The 24,375-nt window shown below is 46.4% G+C and overlaps 1 protein-coding gene and 1 long non-coding RNA gene across 2 annotated transcripts; both read left to right on the forward strand.

Annotated features, from left to right (window-relative positions):
* The first annotated feature begins 931 nt into the window (after positions 1-931).
* Positions 932-16,481, forward strand: LOC119567407. Its single transcript, XR_006285025.1, has 3 exons — positions 932-1,432; positions 14,403-14,514; positions 15,439-16,481. It is a non-coding gene; the product is annotated as an uncharacterized LOC119567407 (long non-coding RNA).
* Positions 16,482-20,807: 4,326 nt separating this feature from the next.
* SGO2 (shugoshin 2) lies at positions 20,808-23,782 on the forward strand. Its single transcript, XM_043525209.1, has 2 exons — positions 20,808-21,122; positions 22,330-23,782. The coding sequence occupies exons 1-2, from the start codon at positions 20,894-20,896 to the stop codon at positions 22,530-22,532; spliced, it is 432 nt and encodes a 143-aa protein (XP_043381144.1). The 5' UTR covers positions 20,808-20,893; the 3' UTR covers positions 22,533-23,782.
* The last annotated feature ends 593 nt before the right edge of the window (positions 23,783-24,375 follow it).

Raw genomic sequence — 24,375 nt, forward strand, 5'->3', positions numbered from 1 at the left:
CGGTGTTTTTCATAGAATCATAGAATAACAGAGTTGGAAGGGACCTCTGGAGGCCATCTAGTCCAACCCTCTGCCCAGAGCAGGACCAATCCCAACTAAATCATTCATGCTCATACTCACAGAGTAAAACATGCTCTTCAGGCTAGATTTGTTTTCATTTCAGGTTAAGGAAAAACACCAAAGAAAGGGGCTTAACCCTAAGAGGCACTAACCGCTTCCTGCAAGGTACTGAGCACCCTGAACTCCCACTGAACTAGTGGGTGCTCAGCACTTCTCAGAATTGGGCCCAAAGACTGAACAAATAGACATTTTCCATGACAGAGAAAACATAGTGACTGTAACATGCTGCGTCTTAAGGACAAGATGGCAGCTGTATTAGGCAGGGAGAAAAATCTACTTTTAAAAGTGTAGTATTCAGAAAACAGCCTTTAATTTACATTGCTACGTGTAGATAGAATAGTTAGACATAATAGGCAAGATTCTGCCACCCCTACTCACACTGAGTAATACCTCACTCTACTAACACTGATTTCAATGGGGCTTGCTTGTGGGGTATTGGACTAGTCAATGTAAGGGTGGCAGAATCTGCCCCAACATGAGAACAATGGGCCACATCCTCAGCTCATGGAATGCAGCCTGGCACCATTGGCTGGCCCAGTATCATTAGGAGAAAACGGATAACTCAGAGTAGAAGCAGTTCCGGTGATTGGTGTAAGAGAGTCAGAGACAGAGCCTGACAATAAAATTCATATATATATGGAGAGAGAGAGAGAGAGATCAACACTCAGAGATCATCAGGAGCTCTGAGATGATAATAGAGAGCCCCTGACTAAGCCAGCCCTGATTACAGAATGGACCCCACCTGAGACAAATTAGGTGATTCCAGGTTTAACTACTGAGTGGGCCCAGCTGAGGAAGGGCTGGAGGCAAGAGAATGCAGGGAGTCAAAAGGTGCCTGCAGGGTCTTAAGTGAGCACCTAGGGAACAGATTGGGAGACCTAGAAGGGAAATAAAGAGGTGAGGAAGGAAATGGTGTAGGGAAAACTGCAATATGGGTAGAGGATTTGATGTAGCTGTGCAGTACAGGGCCTTGGGCTGTAACCCAGAATTGAGGTGGGGACTGGATTCCCGTACCAGCCCCAAGGAAGCAGTGTACAAGGGTAGCTGAGCCCAGTGAGGGGGCTGCAGGCTGAATGTGACCTCGCTGAAGAGGAGCTGTAGAGAGGGTGGAAGCTTTTTATTTCTGTTAAGATAGTTCTGAACACTAGTGCGGATAGCTGACCCTGGAAGGAATGGGCTAAAGACTGGGCCCTGGCTGGCGGGATGAGTTCTCTGAAGGAAACCACCTCAGCCCCAGAGTGACTGTTGACAAGGGCTGCTACCCCACAAGGACACTGTGATGCCATGCCTGGCCATGAGGAAGTGCATAGTGGTGAGTAAACCCTGTTACAATGCTTTTTCTTACATTACTTTAACTGCAGTGTGTCTGAAATGACTCCATTTTTGTAGTTTTCCTTGTCCACTTGCTCTTTTCCTACACCTCGTGGCAGGCACTGTATCTCAGCCCTAGTCTACATCCAGCTGATGATAGCACCTTTGGCAAACAGTAAATGACTGACTGACTCCTTGGCCACTTTTATATTGCATGAGTACATGTGCTGCCAGACCCTGATCTGCAGAAGGGATTCTTTCAGCAGCAGATTAACACAAAGTGATTTACTTTGTCCATATTGGATACAAGGTTAAGGGGGTGGGAATCACTCCAGGTTACACTTGCTTGTGAAATTTTTACTTCCGTAAGTCCTTTAGAAGAAACTTCATACAAAATGAAATCAAAGATTGCTGACTTGGGATGGGATAAGTATTGCGGGTAAGTCATATAAATAACTGTGCGGCTAAGATTTGAATTGATTTAGCTCCTGGCCTAGCCCAAATTTGGTTGTGGGTTTTTTTTGTTATTCTACAGAGATTGTGCTGCCTTGGAACAATAAATAAACTCCAAACTAGAAAAGGCACATTCTGTGCATTAAGGGCTGGCTTCCTCTCTCCTTTACTTTCACTGAACAGTACTTTCATTCCATGAATCATCCCCCTGATTTCAGTGGGAAACTTTACTAGTAAGATACTAAAAGTATGTGCTGCAGCAGAATTGATCCCTTGTTGCCACATTTTCAAGAGCTCAGTTCCCATTTGGGTGCTTTAGTGAAGTGGCCAGACCTTTCAAAGTGCTCCATATCTGCCAGCTCCCACCATTCTAGCCTTTTGAAAATCTGATGCTAAATGTTTGTCAGTGCCATAATTATGTTCTTCAAAGGCAGAAGCAATGTGGGATCTTTTATGATAGAGTAGTTCTGAGACACTGTAGCTCAGGATAATAGAACAGACTTGATGCTGCAATTCAGCTAATTAAAATGATTGTAGTTCCTTGCTGAACGACATTTCCCAGGATTATTTCAACCTCAGATCAGAACTCTTCCTCTTCCCAGGTATAAATGCCAAGCCCTGGAAAGTCTTGCTAGAGGGTCTTAAACAGCATAGTGTAGAGATCATCCAACCAGGTACGCATGTATGTCTAAATGACTCCCTTTCATTAGCCTCACTATAGCTACTCCCTCCAAAAACTGTGTAACTTAAATTTTCCTGTAATTACAGGCTTTCTTAAATACTCCTTTCTCACCAGCTCACTACCTGTTTGAGGCCATGACCTGCATGGTTCAGGATTGCTTGTGTTTGTCACTCTCAAGATGCTGGACAGCAAAAAGAAGTGGGAGTGGGGTGAAGCAGAACATAGTCATGCAGACATACATTCGTTCGTATGCACGTGCCTATTCCATGCGCACAGGAACCTGAGATCACCTGACTCATTTGCTCACTGGCACAGCAAGCCATGATTCCCCAAACAAGAAAATAAACCCAAATAAAGGATCACATCCCCCCGCAGTCTAATTCACAAAATAGACGCACTAGGTAATTGTGCAGCTGGTGCCATGTCCAACTGCTGCAGAGTATGTATCCACCCTAGCTATGAGTAAAACAACCATCACCATAGTACTTTATAGAGGTGGTTAAAACCATTATTTAAAAAAAAGAATTGTTCATTGCTGTATAGTAAATGAGCTCTATGGGATGTATTGTGCATTTATGGAATGGGACACATTTTTGCAGTTTGCCCCATTGCCCTCTCTTGGGGGCAGGCCTTCAAGGATGTTCCAGCATTTTATTTTCCCAAATATATGGGCTCTTCCTGATCTCCAGCAGAGGGATGCTCCACAGGCAAGGGCTCTCAGCTCCAGGGGGAAGTGTGACTTGAGCAGTGAGTGTTGTCTTCCCCCTCCAAGCTCTGTCAGTCCTATTCCTTGTGCAGATTGGTGTATTCTTGAAGGGTTGCACAGAGCCCCTGATCTAGCTCACATTAGTGGCGCTTTATAGATTAGGGCTAGGACCTCAAAGCAAATCCTGCACTGGGGAGACACTGCAGTGCATTGAACGTGGCCGAATAAGCTGTTGCCAAGGTGATGCTGTCAGGAGTTCTTCCAGCGTGCTGGACCAGTTGAAGCTTCATCTAGATTGGGCTGATTGAGGAAGTAGAGTAGAAGGTAAAAGCATGTATTGCTGCAGCCAGGGCTTCATCTGGGATGGGCAGGGGGGTTGCTTCCTGCATCTGTTTGTGCATACCTGGAAGTACAAAACAAAAATCTGTTTCTTTACCGATTGTTTTCCCCTCAATTTAACATACCCCTGATAACTTGTTGTAGGCAGTTAGGACAACTCACCTTGATGGTGTCCCTTCTTGGCATGCGAATATTTTATTTATAAAAGTGGATATTATTGTTACTGACCTTCTGGGAAGGACAAAGGACAGGCAGTAGATACTGAAGAGGTGGAGCCAATATTTCAAAGTCAATAAATTACCTATCTGCTTTAGAAGTAGGTTTTAGTTTCCTGTTTGAGTGCTAGCTAACAGATCTTTTAGGCGTTTGCACAAAGTCTTATGCAAATCCAGAAACTACATGTAATTGACCAATTTGCTATGCAACTAAATCTGCCTACAAATGTTGAGGAAGCCCTTAAGGAGGTCTGTTAAACATTTGGCCCGGAGAGTCATACAAGGAAGGTAGAAATGTAAAAGTTGTTCCACTTATTTGTAGCAGATTGCTTCTCTAATGTCCATGTCCAGCATATGTATGTGTGCCTTTAAGATGACAGTTAAGGGACTGGGTAAATCTGCTTTAAATTGCAAGATCTGCTGGAAAGAGGGATGGTGTCCCTAGCCTCTGTTTGCCAGAAGCTGGGAATGGGCGATAGGGTGGATCACATGACGACTGCCTGTTCTCCTCATTCCCTCTGAGGCACCTGGCATTGGCCACTGTTGGAAGACAGGGTACTGGGCTAGATGGACCTTTGGTCTGACCCAGTATGGCCATTCTTACGTTGAATAAGTGTCATAAAGATGTGTTCAGCTATTGAGGATCTAATCATCCCAGAAGAAATGTAATGTTTCCATGGACTCTCATTGTGCTGGTGCCCGACTCTGGCCACAAGGGTTTTGCTACATAGTTTACCTCATTCAGCTGCTTGATGACCTTAAAGGGCCCGTCCCAGGCAGCCTGTAGTTTGTTCGCTCTTATGGGAATGAGAACCGTCACCCGCTCCCCGATAGCATAGGAGCGGGCACATGCTGAGTGGTTGTACCAGACCTTTTGCTTCCCTTGGGCCCTGGCTAAATTCTCCCCGGCCAAGTCCATGAGCTCAGTGAGCTTTCCCCGGAAAGTCAGTACATACTCCACCTCCTTTTTTTTTTTTTTTTTTCCATCGCGGGAGGCCTTCCCCTCCCATTTGTCCCTGAACAAGTCCAGAGGTCCCCTCACTCTCTTCCCATACAGCAACCCCAAAGGAGAGAACACTTGATTCCTGGGGCGCTTCCTGGTATGCGAACAGCAGCAGGGGTAAATACTTGTCCCAGTCCTGTGGGTGCTGGTTCATAAAGATTTTCAGCATCATCTTTGGGGTCCCATTGAACCTCTTCACAAGTATTGGACTGAAGGTGACACACTGAGGCCCAGGTGTGTCAGACCCCACACTTCTCCCACAAGCACCGGAGTAGAGTTGACATGAAATTGGAGCCCTGGTCTGTAAGGACCTCCTTGGGAAACCCCACTCTGCTGAAAATGGTCAGCAGTGCATTTGTCACAGTGTCGGCCTTGTCCTCTATCGAGGCAATCCCCTCAGGATAGGGAGTAGCGAAATCTACCACCACCAGAATGTTTTTTTTTTTTTCCCTGTCCAAGTTGCCTTGCTGAGGGGGTCCCACTATGTCCATGGCCACTTTCTGGAAAGGCTCCTCTATGATGGGCAGGGGCCTCAAAGCTGCTTTCCCCTTGTCCTGGGCCTTCCCCACCTTCTGGCAGGGGTCACAGGACCTGCAGTACTGCTGGATGGCATCAAAGATCCCAGGCCAGTAAAAGTTCTGTAGCAGCCCCTGCCTGGTGCACTGGATTCTCTGGTGTCCCAAGAGAGGGACATCATGGGCCAGGTACAGTAGCCTGCAGCGGTACTTCTGGGGGACCACTAACTGTCTCCTGATCCCCACCCCATGGTTCCACTTCCCCTTGGGGAGCCCACTCCCAGTACAGGAATCCCTTCTCCCACAGGAATCTTTCCCGGCAGCCTTCCCTCAGGGGTTTTGCCGTGCTGTGGCCAGCAAGTTCCCTTAGCTTCTCTAAGGAGGGATCCTTCCCCAGCTTGGCCTGGAATTCAGCAGCTGGGGAAGGGATGTGGACCTGCTCCCTCTCAGTGGCTGGGTCCGAGGCTGCAGCCCCGCCAAGTCCTGTCCCCAGTGACTCCTTTCCTGCCGGGGTAGGGACCTGCACCCCCGGCAGGGCACTGCCCCGGTGTCAGAGCAGAATGCCCTTCCCTGGCTTTGGCTACACGTGATGACTAAGGCACTCTGCGGGCCACCCGGCCAATCTGCCAGGTCACTCTCCATCAGCACCTCAGTTGGCAACTGATGGTGCACCTCCACATCTTTGGGCTCCTCCTTGGCCCCCCATTTCAGATGTACCCTTGCCATGGGTACCTTAAATGGGGGCCCACACACACCCATCAGGGTTAGGTAGGTGTTGGGCACCACCCGGATTGGAGGCCACCACCTTGAGCCAGGCCAGCGTCCCCTCAACACTTGTGTCCCAGTGACCTGCTTCCCATCCACCTCCAGAGGAATGAGGCACTCGCTCCTCAGGGGTTGCCCCACACCCACCCTGTAGACTGAACTTTGAATCCAGAGCATCAAGCCTCCTCAAGGAGCTGGCCTGGGAGACTCCTCCCTCTTGGGCCATTGCTAAACTGCCAGACCCACCTGCCTGGGGAGCCAGCCTCTCCTCTGGCTGGGCTCCCACCCAGTTAACCCTTGGAGGGCTCGGTTTGCTCATCCTGTCCCTGAACTTATGGCACCGGTCCCATCTGTGGCCTCTGCCCACAGTAATTACACCTCAGGTCCCGTTGGTCCCCTGGGGCTAGTCGGTCAGCTCTGGTATTGGCTGTGCCTCTCGGGAGGGATTTATCCGAGACTCCCTTCAGGGAAGCCCCTGGGTGACCCCCCTTCTACACTGATGTGGGCCTGTCTCCTTGAGATTCCATTCCATGTCCCGACCTGCTAGCTACAAACTCGTCAGCCAGCAGCCCTGCGCGGCGCAGGTCCTTCGGCCTCTTGTCTACAAACCACATCCTCAGGTCAGGGGGACAGAGTTCATATAGTCGCTCCAGCCCCATTAGTTCAATCACGTCCTCCTTGGTCTGGGCCCTGGCCCCATTCACCCACTTGCGGGTGTTTTTTCCCCCATCAGCGTGACCAGTTCCAGATAGGTCATCCCCTGGGTCTTCTGCACGTTCCAGAACCTTTTCGTGTACGCCTTGGGGGTCAGCTCAAACTTGCACAGTAGAGCTTGTTTGAACAGTTCATAGTCACCTGCTTCCACCTCATCCATCTGGCTGAACATCTCTATGGCTTTGGGACCCAGTAAGGGGGTCAGATGCCAAAGCCTGTCTGCAGGGTCAACCTGGTGCACATTGCAGGCCTTCTCAAAGGCAGTGAGGAAGACATCTCTATCATCCCCTTCCTTAAACTGAGGCAGCACTCTTATATCTGAGTTCCCTGTGGGCTTAGCCACCCTGGGCCCATCCACACTCACCACGGTAGGGGTCTCTCTGCTTCTCAGGTCTGCCATTGCCAGTTCATGCTGCCTCTGTCTCTCACGGTCCTGCCGTTCCTTCTCACAGTCCTCCAGCTCTTTCAGTTTCAGTACCTTTTCCAACTCCAACCGTCTCAGCTCCACCAACGGGGAACTCGGTTGGGAAGATTCCCTGCTGGTCGGGTAGGTGGATCCTGGGGCGGTCTGGCTGATTTCAGCCCCTCTTGCATCCCCAGTTGGGTCGGTGGCTGGAATGACCCCTGGGGCTGCCTGGCTGCTCCCAGCCTCTCTCGTGGCCCCAGCTGGCTCAGGAACCATCTCCTTAGAGCGATTATTCTCTTCCAACTGGGCAATCAGCTGTGCCTTGGTGAATTTTCCAATGCGCTGCCCTCTCTCTCAGCACAGCTCTTCAATGTCTTTCTTAAGGAGATGGTTATAGGCCATCTCCATGCTATTCCCAAGGGGTCACAGACTCACAAGCCTGTGCCCTCTCAGCTCCCCACAGTCCCTGGGAGGAACCCCTTCAGTGCGACAGCCGTTCTCAGGGGTCCACTCTCTCTCAGGGGTTAAGCCCTAGGCTCCTCTGCCTCCTGGAATCGCACCTCTTGGAGCCTCCAGCACGCCCGTCTTTCGCTAATCCTCCTTTGTTTTATTGCTCCCCAGTCACTTACTGCAGGATGCTCTGTCCACGTGGTGCAATTTAATCCCACCTCTGCCACCAGTTGTCACAGTCACTGGGCGATGCTCTGGAACTACTCCATACAAAGCCAGTCAGGACTCTGTGGGAGCATGCCTCCTCTCTTTCAGCATACTGTCTCCAGGGCAAGATGTTTACACAGCTTCGACCTTCCTGGGTCTGAGCTTGGAGCATTCAGCATCCCCTTTTCACACCGTGCGCTTCCCATAGTGAGTATACACAAGCGGGGCTGCTGGGGAAGCCAGAGGGCCCTGCATCCCAACTCCGCAGTTAGAGGTGACCCTTAGTCAGCATAAAACAGAAGGTTTATTCGTCGACAGGAACATGTCTGTAATAGCAAGCTCTGTTCTACGCTATGTGTGACATTCAGCCGAGTCCATCTTGGGAATCCTGGGCCAGATGCCCTGGATTTCCCTTTTCCAGTCCCCCAACGCAGACTGCCAGCCACCTGACCTCAGACACCCCCCTTGATGTCCCTTCTCTTTGTCTCGCTTCCCGGGCCAAAGGATGTGACCTGGTCGCACCCCCCTCCTGGGTCTCAGGCTACATAGGTGCAAATAGCTGGGCAGTCTCGCCTGTCCTGAAGGCCTCAGCAAAATTGCACACCCAATTCCCACCAGCTAAGTATTGGTGCAGTACACTGGGGAAACTAAGGTACACACAGTAGTCGTATAGGACAGTAAGACTCGCATGCAACATAACAAGATAAATAAAACCCCATTTTGTCACATCCACAGAACAAACTACAGCCTGCCTGGGATGGGCCCTTTAAGGTCATCAAGCAGCTGAATGGGTAAACTATGTAGTAAAACTGTCTAACTGGGCTCAGAGCCACCGGGTGTACCATGTCAACGTCATGAAGCCATACTCTGACAGGGAGAATTTGATACTGGCCGTGTGGCCAGTGGAAGGAGCAGGGAGACAACCCCCTCGTGGATTGATTCCCTGGGACAGGGACTGCCCTTCGCCAGAATCAGTTCCCCTCTCAGACCAGCTAAGCCCTGCCCTGTAAGCTGAGATCTGAGAGGTGCTGTGTTCCTACCAGCAGCTGTTCTCCAACTAGCCTGGGCTTGCTAACCTGGTTCTCCACCAGGTGGAGACATGAGCCCACCCCCGGTAAGATGCTCCCCATTCCGGGTCACTGGGAAAACAGCCCAGAACAGAGCGGGGGAGATCTCTAGCTCTAGGACATGCTGGCTTTAGGAGTGATCCAGCCCTTGGGCCTCTCCTGTGGCATTGATCCCCAAGAAGGATGGGTCAATCCAGTTTTGTATGGATTACTGGAGGCTTAATGCCATCACCAAGTTCAATGCCTACCCCATGCCTAGGCCTGATGAGCTTCTAGAGAAGCTTGGGGGGGCAGGGGGCTTGTTATCTCACTACTATGGATCTCACCAAGGGCTACTGGCAAGTACCTTTTTGGATCCGGATGCCCGGCTAAAATCTGCTTTTATCACCCATCTGGGGTTAGACGAGTTCCTGGTCCTACCTTTCGGCATAAATGGGGTAAGATAATGTGGTCTGGACCGAGCAGTGCCAGAGGGCTCTGTGCTCTGAAGGAGGCTGTGGTCAAGGGCCCGGTGCTGGTAAACCCAGACTTTGACAAGCCCTGTATGATGATCACTGACACCTCAGAAAAGGGCTGGGTGCAGTGCTAATGCAGATCAACAGAAAGGGGGAGACACATCCCATAGGGTACCTGTGCAGAAAGCTGCTGCCCTGGAAGCAGAACTCTGCAGCCACAGAAAAGGAACACCTGGCCATGATATGGGCCCTTAAAAAGTTGCAGCAATATCTACTTGGGCCGCGCTTCACCGTATACACCGACCACACACCCCTGACGAGGCTACACCAGATGAAAGGGGCCAATGCCAAGCTCCTGAGGTGGAGGCTCCAGCTTCAGGATTATACCATGGAGGTGATCCATGTGAAGGGGAGAGCCAAGGTTAGAGCCGATTTGTTGCGGCGAGGGGGGCAGGAACTTCCCCAGGCCACTGGCTAAAGTGGCTCAGTGCAGTTTGGTCTTGGAGGGGGGAGAGATGTGACAAAAGTGGGGCTTTATTCCTGTTACATTGCATGTGACTCTTACTGCCCTATACTAATACTGTGTGTACCTTGAGATCCAGCAGCAGCCCCCCATCCCCACCCCCCTGTGGCCGCCAGTTTCAGAATGATGTTGTGAGAAATGAAGGGGGCGGGGAGGTAGCTCCCTTTCATGGACACCCTGGCAGCCATCTTAGTAGCTGTTCTCTACTTACTTTGTTTACCTGTAAATGTTTCAAAAGTCTCCCTGTATTGCATAGGTCAGAGGAAATGAGTGCACACTGGGCTTGAACTTCTTAAAATTGAGGAAGAACTCTCCTTCTGTGTTTCTGTCTCTTGCAGGAGGGATAGCTCAGTGGTTTGAGCATTGGCCTACTAAAGCCAGGGTTGAGTTCAATCCTTCAGGGGGCCATTTAGGGATCTGGGGCAAAAATTGAGGATTGGTCCTGTTTTTGAGCAGGGGATGACTGCCTCAGGTCCCTTCCAACCTTGATATTCTATGGTTGCTCTTCTCTGGAGAGGCACTCAGGGCTGCAGCTCTGCCACAGGTTCCTAGCCAGAGAGCCAGCCCCGGTCTCTCCTCCACAGCCTCAGCTTGCTGTGCTGCTTGCGCACTGGGTGTTGATCTCCTGCTGGGCCGTGCAGCTGCGAGAGCCACTGGGTGTAGTGATTAAACTGCTCCCTGTAGGAACGTGGTACTTAACAGAGCACCAGGGCTGGCATGTGTAAGTAGCACATTCCTACGGGGAGCAATTTAATACACTACCCCTGTGTAGGGAAGGCTGTGCCTCCCCAAACAGCCTGGCCTCTGCCCCCTCAGAAGCCCTGACCTATCCAACCCCCCCTGCTCCTTGTCCCCTGACCGCCCCCTCTCAGTACGGCCCTGCCACTAACTGCACCCCCCAATCCAAGCTCCCCTGACTGAACCGCCCCCTGCCCAGGAAGGCATCCAGTCTGTGATAGCTTATTGAAACTGCTGAGAGTGAGGTTTTATCTGTATTCAGTTTTATTTTGCTTGGTAAGTCACTTTGTTCTGTGTGTTACTTGGAATTACTTAAATCCTACTTTTTGTATTTAATCAGTTTTTACTTATTAATTAACCCAGAGTATGTATTAATACCTGGGGGTGGAGGGGGCAAACAGCTGTACATGCCTCTCTGTGTTTTGGAGGGTGAACAATTTGAGTTTACCCTGTATAAGCTTTATGATGGCAGCTTTTCTAATATGCTCTTCTAATATGGCTGCAGACAAAGGCCTTAGGCCTTACAGTATGACTACAACATGGCCATCAACCTTATGGCGTGTCCAAGATGTCCATGTCTGCCTGCTGATCTGTTCTGACAACCTTCTGGCCTCCCTATATAACTTTCTTCAGCTCCTTTCTAGTTTTGAGGCAACTTGAATTTAAGTCTCCTACTCTCCCATGTCTGAAAATTGTATTTGGCAAATAATGCTTGATAATTTGACTCTTGTAGTTGCAGCAAGGCCAACAAATAGACTTTGCATCCAAACAGGCCCAACTTTTGGGGTTCTTTGTCCTTGGGATATACCTTTTTTGTCTTGGATTTCTCTTGTACCACTGCAACAGCTAAGGACCCAGGGTTTGGGTGGGAATAGATGTGCTCAAAATTTTGCAGAAAATATATTGGCCACTGGATGAACAGTTTTCTGTTCCCTGAGTGACCTGAGCAGGGGCTGCCCTAGAGCAATCAGGAACCTACCAGAACCAATTAAGACAGGCAAGCTGGCTCCAGGTGTCTTGATTAGCCTGCTATAATTGAATCTAGAACATTCTTAATTGGCTCCAGGTGTCTTGATTAATTAAGAATGTTCTAGATTCAATTATGGCAGGCTAATCAAGACACCTGGCTTAAAAAGGACCTTCCCTCAGTTAGTAAGGGGGCGTGCCAGGAGCAGGGAGTGAGAAGGCGTGCTTCTGCAGGAGTGAAGAGTTCAAGCGTGATCAGGCTTCAAGAGAGATCCCAGCACCTTCTTTATCCTCACTGCAGGGGGGAAGGCAATGGGGAAGTAATCCAGGGAGTTGTAGCTGTCACGCAGCTGATACAGGGAACCTTGTGGACAGCTGCCATCCACAGGATCCTGGGCTGGAACCTGGTGTAGAGGGTGGGCCCGGGTTCTCTTCCATCGCCCCAACTCCTGATCAGACACAGGAGGAGTTGACCTGGTCTGTGAGAAACACCAGAATGGAAGGCCTAAATTGGAAAGGGATCTGCCCTGTCCCCAACCCACTAGGTGGGACACAGAGGCTGTGGGGATTGTTCTCCATTTTCCCCCATGCTGGCCAGTGATGAAGTTAGCTGGGTGGACGGCAGGTTTGAGCCACTAGCAAGAGTGGCCAAACTGAGGGCTGCCGTGAATCTCTGAGGCAAGCAAATCTGCCAATAAGCGCAGGACCCACTGAGGCAGAGGAGGAACTTTGTCACAATACCTTGCAAACTCTTCTCTCAGACGTCTGTGCAGGTTGAAACAACAAGGAGTCCTTATGGCACCTTAGAGACTAACAAATTTATTTGGGCATAAGCTTTCGCAGGCTAAAACCCACTTCATCAGATACATGGAGTGGAAAAATACAATAAGCAGTATATAGATGCAGCACATGAAAAGATGGGCGTTGCCTTACCAAGTGTGGGGGGCGTCAGTGCTAACTAGGCCAATTCATTATCGTTCTCAAAGTCACTTAACATAAGTCTCATGAGTTTTCAGTTGACTTTAGTTATGATTCCCATATACAAACCTAGTTAAGATTTGAGGGGTGGGAACCCTTACAAGAAGGTTGTTAGCAAGAAGCAAACATTAAAAAGCCAGAAAATTCAAGGTTATGATTAAAAGTACAAGAAATGAAAACGCTTAAGTGTAAGACATTATACTTAAGCTACTTTAATTCTGCCCCCTTGACAATTTCAACCTTCCTTTGTTCCTTTCCAAGTAACCTAGGTTTTTTTACCTAGGTGAATCCACTAACCTATCATTTTTTTGCCTTTTTTTTTTCAGGGGGAAGGAGGGTAGAGAAAGGATTTGCTATGAAGTGGCAAAATACTTAGACTTTTGGGACTCTTTGTCAAATTAAGGTATCATAAATAAGGAACACTTAACCAACTTACCTCAACTATTGTAGAAAAATTTACCTTCCCTGTGGTTTGATGCTGACAGTCCTCTATTTGAGGATTTTGGGGGGCATGCCCAAAAGTAAGGGATATTATAGGAACTATGGAGGAGCCACTGCATATTCAGGATAAAACTGAGCTACAGTAGCAAGCACTTGCCTATAAACTATTTTTAGTATGTACACAAAGCATTTAGTATTTTTCCCTAGTCAAAATGAAGGATCTTTTCATTCTTGGAAACTCGTAGGGTGGAAATTGAAGGGCCATTATTGTACTCCCTGGGCAGTACTCACTCCCACTGTTGTGGACTAGACCATGTATTTGCCCTGTCAAGGGCTGTTAGACTATACATGTGTCTCAGTAGTTTTGAATGGACCATTCATCAAAACAAACAGGAAATCCAGGACTTCTAGGGTGTTTGGCTATAGAGGAGGTGACCATAGGACATGCCTATTACCTGTATATGCCTGGGACATTATATCCACTTGCATTTGATGTATTAATGCAAACAAACTTGTGTAAATTTGACAATTGTTAAAATCCAGTTTACTGGTATTTAACATTTGTGTTAATATAATGGCATCAGAGTCCTGGCTGAGTTCCCCCTTGTGGCACAGGCAACTGGATGTGTTTCTAGGTTCCCTTGGGTCTGGATCACTGTTCTCGTTAAGCTGTGTGTGTGCACACAGATCCTAAACCCCGCACACATGGCAAAACACCATGTGCACAGAAGCACAACAATTTGCACAAATATTTTGTGCACATGGCCTGTTGAAAATTAGAGGAAACACTGTTTTGGACAGGCTTCAGTTCCAGTCTCTGACCTCTCAGACATGCTTCCTGGGCACAGACTCACTATCTGATGCCCCTTCTAGGGAATGGATCCTTATGGTTCAGCTCCAAGCTACTCCAGTGGCTCAAGCACACTTCCCCAGAGCAACACCCTTGTGGGTACCCTGGTTTTTAGTTTAACCCTTGGGTCATATGACAGGTTTTTTTTTCTTGTTTTTGAAAGCTTGTTCCAACACTCTGTTTCTTTTTTCCTTCTCTTCTGCTGGGTATTTTCCACTGCTCCAACCATTCCACCTGCAGACAACCTGGGTAGAACTGGTTTTCCCCTAGGCAGCATTATTCCATTGTTCAAATGTGCTGTCATTTGAATGGAAGGCTATTCAGGTTAACTACCTAGGCTGGGAGATGTGACTCCAGCCCTGGCAGCAACTGGCTGTTTTGTCATACACTGAAACATTCAGTGATACAAAACTTTCATAAAATCATAAGTTTCACATAGACATAGTTTTGGAACTATCACAGAAGGCTTACCAAAAAACTTTGTTTCCTCTATCAAAGGTTCTGTTACAAATATGGACTGGGATATAGGGAAGGTGGACCATTTCAATATTTTGTTTATGGAACTGCTTGCTCTGAGGTTGAAATTGACCATCTTACAGGAGACAATAAGGTAATGGTAACACTACTTTGCATTTCTATAACACCTTCTATCTAAGGATCTTTTACCAGAACTATTAATGAATTAAGCCTCTGTTGTGAGGTGGACTGGGGCCCAGATGCAGGGGGTGGAACTTTGGGGGAAGGGGGTCTGGATGCAGGTAGGGTGGGGCTCAGTGTGGGGGGAGGGTGTCCAGGTTCAGAGGGGCTGTGGATGCACAGGGGTTGGGTGGACGGTGGAGCAGCTCCCCATACAGCAATCCTTCCCTCCCATAGCTGACAAGCAATGGGGGCAGGAAGCAGGAGAGGGTGTGGAGCCTCCTGAAGCTGGGGGAGGTTTCTGGGGGTGAGTCTGACCAGTTTCAGCCACTCCTTGCAGGGGAAGAGGAAGTCCTGTCCCCCTCACCCCAGCTGGGACTAGCAGCTGAGTCCGGCGCAGGGTAGAAGCCACCGGCTGGGGCATCCCCAAACATGCCCCCCTCGTCGGTAATTTACCTCTCTGCTGGCTGCTCCAGGCACCCGAAATGATGCGCCCGCACTGCTTGGGAGGGACTTGTGACTGCTCTTGTGGCTTCCCTTTGCTTCCCCATCATTTTCTGTGGAGAAGCAAAGAAATCTGCAGGGGCTGTGAATTCTATACATGCACAGTGACCCAGAATTCCCCCACCAGGAGTACTGCCTGTGCAGATCAAGTTGTAGGATTGGGAGCATCATCTCCAAACTCTTTAAGAAAACATCCTGCCTTTGGTTCAAACAAAGATGACTTTCTATTCCATTTTAAATATTTTCTGTCTGATTATAGATAATTCCAGTTAGATATGGAGCAGGGGTAGTCCATAGGTGGACCATAGGCCAAATCAAGATTGCCAGATGTTTTTGAATGGACCCAAAAAATTTTTATTTACTTAATATAATTGTTTTTTATTTTTCTCTGGAGTCTGGACCTTGGTTATGCCTTGACAAAGAAATTTGGACCTTGACAAGAAATAATCGACTACCTTTGGTCTGGAGAATAAATTCACAAAGATTTTTGAGCTGGTGCTGAACAGGGGAGAATGTACTTAGTTATATTACAGCAACAAATTCAGAAGATTATGAATCAAGAATACTACTTTTTCAATATAATATTGCACTGGTACTACAAAACATACAAAAATTAATGAATATTTTCTTTACCTATGTCAGTATATTGCTGCAGTCATGTTTTAATTCATCTATTGATTAGACCATTAAATTTACTGAAAGTCCAAGAGAAACAGTACTTGTTTAATATTAATTTGTCCATGTGATCCAGAAAGCATGTACTATGTATGATGTATTAAAATGTTCTGCACTTGCCATACTGTTCTTTCCTAACCTATCTGGTGAATGAAAATATCAGTAAGTGCTGTTTCCAGTGTCACAACATAATTTATTGTGCCTAAAACTATTTGTAACCATTTGTTGTGGATATTTATGGTTGTGGTTATTGTTGTGGATATTTTATATAGTTAAATGTTGTTGTATTATAATAATCTAAGTAGTTTGTTTTTTTTTTATTTCCAAAGTACCTTCAATCCTTCCTGTCTTTCTCCCCACCCAAAAAAAACCTCCCAAACACATTTTGTTATCCTTCTATAATTAATTCCAAAGTACTTAATCTACTGTTTTCAGTTGCATATTTCTAACCTAGGGCAATAAAACTACTTTTCTTAACTTTCAGTGTTGCAGTATTAAAGGAATCAAATACAGTGAAGGAAGTGTTTTTGAATTATTGTAATTTGTTTTGCAAGTTCTTCTGCTCTATAGTTATCCTGCAGCTTTTTTCACTGAGCTGGTGCTGAACAGGGGAGAATGTACTTAGTTAAATTCACCCAAAACAATTTAGAGCAACAAATTCAGAAGATTATGAATTTGTAATTATGACAAAAGGAAAAAATACTTGATGTGTAGTCATTGAGCGTCTATACTAGTCACCTCTCAATAATATAGCATCTCTCATCTGGGTAATTACTAGGCATGAGGGAGACAGCAGCTGCTTCCTCGAGGCTGATGGCTTTCAACCTGTGGCCACGGACCCCTGGGGGGGAGGAGGGGTAGCTTAGAGCCTATGCCTAAGATTTCCAAAGGGATCCACACCTCCACTTGAAATTTTTTACCGGTCCGCAAATGATTAAAAACTTGAAAACCACGGCTCTAGGAACAACAGGCCTTCAAACTCATCTTTCTCGTTACTGCTTCTTAGACATACAGTAAACCAAATTTCAGCTTATTAAAGGCAGTGTTTTCTGCAGTATCGATCATTCTATATGTACTTTACGTATGGTCGTGTCCTGTTCTAGTTCCAAACCTCGTGTGCCTCTTACTCTACGCTCCCATTGGCACCTACACGCGTTAGCCCCAAATCCCGTATGTCCTCTTTACATCTTGTATTTAATTACACCCTGGCTCGATTTTGAATGGGGGAAGGGAAGCACTGGCATTTATATTTAAAAGGGCAGTGAACTCGACTGTAGTCTCCTATTTGGCAGTTTTCAGCCATGCTGTCAGTGCGCGTGGTTGTATTATTTGCAAAGACCTCTACTTTGTTCAGTGCTTTAACGGGCGAGGGAGGCGCTGACACAGGGGTGGGTGACGGTCACTGACTGAGGAGCAGATTTGGCCAGCAGAGCCCAGTGCCCCGGGCTGAGCTCTTATGGGGGCAGGTGGGTCACCTGCGTGCCCCGAGGAGCCTGCAGCGCCCAGCATCCCCACGATCCCTGCGCAAGCTACTTCCCGCTCTACGACTTAGCAAGCCACGCTGCCTGCCCTGCCCTGCCCGCGCGCTCCCATGGGAGTTCCGCCCCGCCCCCACCGCGTTCAGACCTCCGCCTCGACCCAAGCGGCGCGCGCGCTTCCCTTGTCCCCGCGCCCCGGTTGCTCGGTCTCGGGCGCGCGGTGCCGAGAGGCGGCTGCGCGGGCCCAGCGGAGCAGCAGTTTAACTGCCGTTGCGTGAGGGGTCGCGCAGCTGTAGTCTGCTTCGCTCGGGCCGGGGGAAGCAGGTGATGGGGCTACGGACTCACGTCCGGCCTTTCGGCCAGCCTAAGCTGCGCCCGCAGTCTGGGGTGCGAGGATGCAAGGAGGTTACTTCGTGGAGAGAGGGGCGGGCAGTGGCGCCTGGGTCGCCCCCTGGCCAAAGGCTTTGCCGGGCGAGGCAGGCCCGCCAGCCTGGCCAAGGGCCGGGATTTGGCGTGAGCTGGGCCGATTTTCGCCTGCCCCACAGCTCCCCTCCGGAAGGAGGGGTGTGGGGCTCCTCACAGCTCTGGCCCGCCTGCGGCCCTTTGCTGCGTAGGGTTCCCCGCCGCCGCACACGGCTCTTCTCTGGCACTGCGCTGTCTGACGGGGACCGCCCGCTGCCCCGGCTCCCCCTGCTCTTCAGCGCATTTCCCCGCCGGCTCTGCCCCCCGTGAGAGGGGCTTTGGCCTGCCTGATGCCCCGACCCCGTCACTAGCGCGCTCGGCGGAGGGTGGTGGGTGCAAGCCAAGCCCGGGGTGGCTGGAAAGCAGGGCACTCGCTCCGCTGCGTAGGGGAGTGGTAGACATAGTGCGGGACCGCCGGTCCCCGTGCACGGCCACTTGCTCTGCTCATCGCTGTAGTTTGCATATTTTACTTCTCCAGTATGGCCTGGGGCGCTATCGGAACTCCCCGCCTCCCCCAAGTGGGCTTGGCGTGGTGCACTTCCCAGCATGTGAAGCACAATCATCACGGAGTCTCAGGAAGGTGTAAAAAGAAAAGGAGGACTTGTGGCACCTTAGAGACTAACCAATTTATTTGAGCATGAGCTTTCGTGAGCTACAGCTCACTTCATGGGATGCATACTGTGGAAATCGCATACTGTGGCGATTTCCACAGTATGCATCCGATGAAGTGAGCTGTAGCTCACGAAAGCTCATGCTCAAATAAATTGGTTAGTCTCTAAGGTGCCACAAGTCCTCCTTTTCTTTTTGCGAATACAGACTAACACGGCTGTTACTCTGAAACCTGTCAGGAAGGTGTGAGCACAATCGGATACCAACAGCTGTTGTGTAAACCTTTAATCTCTGTTTCAGGAATATGTAATGAGATTGTGATCATTCATATGTCTCTGGATCAGTGGTGTAGTCTCCCCCCCACTTCCTCCAGCCAGCCTTGCGGGGGGCGAAGGACACTCTGCCACTGGGTCACCTGAAGCTCACCCACTGGGCCAAAGGGGTGTGCCCAGGGGCCCCAGCCAGTTGGGGGGCCCTAGACAAATGGGTGCCCCTGCCTGCTGCACCCCCTCTGCTCAGCACTCCTGTCAGGGTGTGGAGGCTTGCCCTGCTCCACTCTCAGGCTGGAGTGCTGGGTGGGGTGGGGCAAGCCCCCCCCACCCCACTCCCCAGCTGGAGTGTCGGGCAGGCAGAGCCCGGGCTGGGGGATGGCCCTGCATGCTAGTGAGTGGGCCGTGGCTCACCTGTGGCTATGCCCCTGTTCTGGATCTTTTAAGATGACTCCATTGATAAATGTCCTCCAAATGGATGAACCTCAAAGGAGACCATGACATTTCCCCCCAAGTCCAATTCCAGTTCTTCCGCACTGTCAGGGTTGCGTTAAGTTTTAGTTATAAAGCTGAACTGGGAGCTATTTTAGGTCTCCTAATTCAGGGTTTTTTTAAAATTTAGCTTAAAAGGTTAAATGAGCCTACCTACATGCTAACAGCATCAAGTGGGTTTATGAAGGAATTGATTGATTTTTGTATTTAAATTGTATAATATTCATTTTTAAAATACCCTCCTAAAAGTAGTTGGAAAATTCTTTTTATTATTTCACCTGTCTCCCCACTTTTTTGTGTGTGGTGAGGTTCCAGTGTGCATCTTTGTCAATTGGTACATGGAGACTGTATCCATAAAACCCAAACGACCAGTCAGAACATGACGGGACACTCATCCAAACTAAATGTGTCCCAAGTTACCAACTCTTTTAATTTTAGCAAAGTCTTGTAGTGTTTGATGTTTTTCATAAAACCCTGCTTCTAAAGTTGTGTGACTGTGAGCATTCATTTTTTTAAAAAATAGATTTTTAGCCCATGTGGTTACAAAGTTAAGCCTGAAAATGTGACTGAACTGCCCTTTAGGGCTCAGAAATCAAGAGGGTAAATACAAAACCTGAAATATATTTTGAAATCTCATAGTTTTTAAGCCAATGATTTTTGGAACCCTGACATGATTTTTGAATACTTCAGGCTGGAAATACTGTAAACTCCAATGCTGTTAAAATGAAGGCAGAGTTTTGTGAAGCTGGTTTAACAGAACAGCAGTTGATTAATTACATTCTGAATCCTCAGCAGTGAAGTGGGCTAGAATATATTTTCTTTTTAAATGTAAATTTGAGTGAATCAGAAAATAAAGTGGAGCTAGCAAGATCCAAAAACTGTGATACATTCATTTTACATGTTTGTTAAATACTTTGCTACTCTTAAACTATTAGGGACAACTGAGCTAACTTGACATTTTTATCTGAGAGCCCTGAGATCTCTGAAAACTGAGCTATCTCTAGGATTAAGAGGGATAAGTAACCCTAAATTGAGACCTGTTACTTTTTATTTTTAAAAGCACAAGCATAAATGTGTCTTTATAGTGTGGATAAGAACAGAACATAAGAATGACCATACTGGGTCTGACAAGTGATCCATCTAGCTCAGTATCCTGTCTTCCAACGGTGACTAGTGCTAGATGCTTCAGAGAAAATGAACAGAGCAGGGTACTTATTGAATGATAAATCATGTGTCGTCCAGTCCCAGCTTTTTTTGGACAGTGAGAGGCTTAGGGACATCCAGATCATGGGGTTACATCCCTGACCGTCTTGCCTAATAGCCATTGACAAACCTATCTGCCATGAATGTATCTAATTCTTTTTTGAACCTAGTTATACTTTTGGCCTTCGCAGTATCCCCTGATAATGATTTCCACTGTGTGTTTTGTGAAAAAGTACTTCGTTATGTTTGTTTTAAACCTGCTGCCTATAATTTGATTGGATGGCCACTGGTTCTTGTGTTATATAAAGGGGTAAATAACATGTCCCTTCACTTTCTCCACACCATTTGTGATTTGATAGACCTGTATCATATCCCTCCTTAGTCATGTCTTTTCTAAGATGAACAGTCCCAGTCTTTTTAATCTCTTCTCATATGGAGCTGTTCCATACCCCTAATAATTTTTGCTGGCCTTCTCTGTACTTTTTCCAATTCTGATATATCTTTTTTGCGAGGGGGCGACCAGAACTGCATGCAGTATTCAAGGTGTGGGCGTACCATTTTGAATTCAGAGCTCAAAAGCTTGTCTCTGTCACTAACAGAAGTTGATCGAATAAAAGATACCACCTCACATACCTTGTCTTTCTGATATCTGGGGACCAATATGGCTATGGCAACCCTGCAAGCAATCTTTATATTGTATCCTTTTGGAATTTTTTTCTTTGTGATAAACAGGGCCTTTTGGACAATGGCGAACAAAGCAACTGCTGAAACATCCTCCATTTTCACGCAGGGTTCCATTAGAGGGCACATGAAAGAGAAGAAGGATAGAGCTTTAAAAGCTGCAAAACTGAATGCCTGTCTTGCATCTAAAATCAAAACTAAAATAATAAGTGAGTGTAATTACTTTAAAGTAAACTGTTACAGCAATTTAATCCATATACTGTGTACACCATTGAAGTAAATGGGGTGATGGATGTGCTTAATGTTTGCTAAATTGCCTAAATAAAGAGGATTATCATTAATATAATATTAAGGTTGAGAATTGAAAGATGGTCTTGTGACTAAAACATGTTACTTGGAATGACAATTATTGTGTTCTTTATCTGGTTCTTTGCTAGACTTTCTGTCCTTGACCTTTGGCAAGTCAGCTAGGCCAAACCTTTTAAAAGTGCACACTAATTTCAGATGCCTCAGTGGTAGAGATCACTTGATCATTACCTGTTAGGTTCACTCCCTCTGGGTGCTCCTCTGGGGCACCTGGCATTGGCCACTGTTGGCAGACAGCATACTGGGCTGGATGGACCTTTGGTCTGATCCAGTATGGCCATTCTTATGTAGTTGTGGTTGTTCAGCATGTCTACAGTCAAGATGTAGTTATCTCATATTGGCCACCAAAATTAGTGGATTTTAAAATGTTGTCATTAAATTCTGTGTGCCTCACTTTTCCTCATCTGCAAAATATGATGGGTTGTAAATAAGTCATGGGGCCATAACTGAATGATGAGGATAACCAAAACTCTTGAACAGCTGCATTATTCTCTGAACAGTATCTGACCTGTGCACTGAATGAGTCAAGAATAGCGTCATTTTACAGACTCCATAGCTAAACACATAGTTTTGGCATGTTCTTTATGAGAGACAGTGAAATGAGATATGTGAATGAGACAGGTTTGTTGTGTTAGAAACTTGGATTCTATTCCCAGCACTGCAACCTCTCAGATCTTCAAACATCTCAGCTTTAAAATGTGGGAAAATCATAAATACTTATCTGTCTCCGAAGGCAGAAGTGTGAGGCCTTGCTCAGTAATGATTTTGAAGGTCACAGAATTAGTAACATAGGTACTGGAAGAAGTGCAACCAGAACTTAAGGTCTTCTTGCTCCCAGCCCAGAACAGCTTTTGTTAGGCCAAAAAGTGATAAAGCAACTGGAAACAAAGGTTTGTAATGTGTCTTAGGTCAACTGTAACCATTGCTACTGCTTCATCAGAACTATGAGTAATGTCATAGACTGTAGCTGAGACAGAGGCAGACTGATTGGAAGAAAGTGAGGAGTGAGCAAAAAGTAGAAAATTATGATTATTTTGTTTCTTTCTACAGACAACTCTTCTATTTTTAAGATATCTTTAAAACATAATAATAAAGCATTGGCTCTGGCTTTGACTCTGGAGAAGGAAAATACTCGGAGGCTGAAGAATGAGAAGATCTTTCTACAGAAAGAAGTAGAGGAGTTGCATTTTTATAATGTCGTGCTTCGTCAAAAATTAAACTGTTTGGTATGCTGTAATTACCATAATACTTAAACCTTCTGAGCAACTAAAAAACAAATATCACATTTTAGTGGAAACTTCAGAGAAAATTAGTTCAATTTTTTTAACTAGAACATTTAAAAATATTTTATCTACAGTAATTATTTCAAATACACAGTTGCCAACAGGATGGAAAAAGGTGGGGCTATATATTATCTCTCAATAAAATTCTTGTTTAGAATTCATTTTTCCTTTATAAGATCACCTCATGCTTCTGACTGATCTGGAACTCAACAACACACCTCTGTGTGGACATTTTAATCCCAGTTTTACTTTTGTATTTTTCTGTAAGCAAATTAATCAAATGTAGAAATTGCTTCTTCCTCTGCCTTGACCATGAAAAGGTTACAAAATATTTTTACTGTTATTTATGATTTCTTCCTATATAAGGGCTTAACTGTTTAAAAGAGAATTCCATCTTTAAGGCCTCATTTATATTTTTATATACAGAATAAAACTCTCATAGAAATAGAAGCATTTATGAATAACAACCTTTTAACAGCAATTGAAATGAGCAGTTTTTCTGAGGTAAGTGTCTTTCGTTTGAATATTAACAATGTTGTAAATAAAAGGGGGTAAGGCTATCGTGTCTGCTGCTTAGTCTTATAGTCCATACTATTTAACTTTTGACCAGGGGTAAAATTTCCAAAAGTACCTAAGACCCATTGATCGTCAATGGAATGTAGGCTTCTAAGTCATTTAGGTGCTTTTGAAAATTTTACCCCAAGTGTTTAGATTTTTGGGATGAAATCCTGGCCCCAGTGAAGTAAGTGGGAGTTTTGTAATTGATTTCAAAGAAGCCGGGATTTCACCCTTTGTATTTCGAGAACCTGGTTCTAAAGTTACTTAGCTACTTATCCTGATGAAGCCACATTGTGCAAAAGTGCTGTTGGTAAATTAACAGGTGGCAGTCTTCCTCAGAGAGCTAGTACTATTCTAACCTCCTGTGGTGTTAGAGGGAACTGTGCTGTGGGGGATTCTCCTCTTTTAGATGAGACCTCTGCCTAAAAAATGAGGTATGAGCCCTGATATCATGGCAGAATTCCAGTTTAGGTAATACATTTTGCTTTCCTTTATACCTATATAGTTTCAACACAATATTTTTTCACTTTCTGTTCTAAACTATTGAACTCAATTGCTGTGCACTCTTGTATAGCTTCTGCATTTCAGTGATGTATGAAATAATTTCTGCATGTGTATGTGCTTTGGGATTAAAATAATCTGTAAATATAAAAAAAAAAGGTTTGTCTGGGCATAAAACATTTTTTTCTTTGAAATAGCTGTATTCTTTTGAAGGAATGTTCTGTAGTTTGTATAAATATATGTATATATATATATATATATATATATGCATATCACATATGCAATGGAAATACCTCTATGATAAACTGCAATATATCATCCACTTTTCATCACCTCACCTGTTCTCTGTCCAGTGATTGATTTACCTTGGGACTATGTATAATACTCCAGACCTTTGAGCAGTTTCTAACATCGCTACTTCACTTTTTTTCTTATTTTTAATAGCATATTCAGAATCCTCTTACACTGACAAGTGGTCAAAGCAGCTCTGTTGATCATCAGTCCAAGACTTCGTATCATTCAGTTAGGTAATATGGGTCTGTTTCACAAACTGGCTGAGCATGCAAATGTGAAATTCTGCTAAAATCTGTCAGGGGCTTTTATAGACCTAATTGCTGCATGCTGTTCTAGAATAAAGAGAGATTTTTTAAAAAAAGGTAATCAGAAAGCTTTTGTGTCTAGTTTGGAAAAAGATGGTTTGAGACATCAAATTAGTAGCAAAATATACAAATAGGCAAAACTGTTGTCTGCATAA

The sequence above is a fragment of the Chelonia mydas genome, chromosome 11 (genome assembly GCF_015237465.2).
Source record: "Chelonia mydas isolate rCheMyd1 chromosome 11, rCheMyd1.pri.v2, whole genome shotgun sequence".
Taxonomy (NCBI): Eukaryota; Metazoa; Chordata; order Testudines; family Cheloniidae; genus Chelonia; species Chelonia mydas.

Coding starts and splice junctions, on each gene's coding strand:
- SGO2 (XM_043525209.1), top strand. CDS start 20,894: ATGGCTATGGCAACCCTGCAAGCAATCTTTATATTGTATCCTTTTGGA. Junction 21,123..22,329: donor AATCAAAACTAAAATAATAA/GTGAGTGTAATT, acceptor TTCTTTCTACAG/ACAACTCTTCTATTTTTAAG.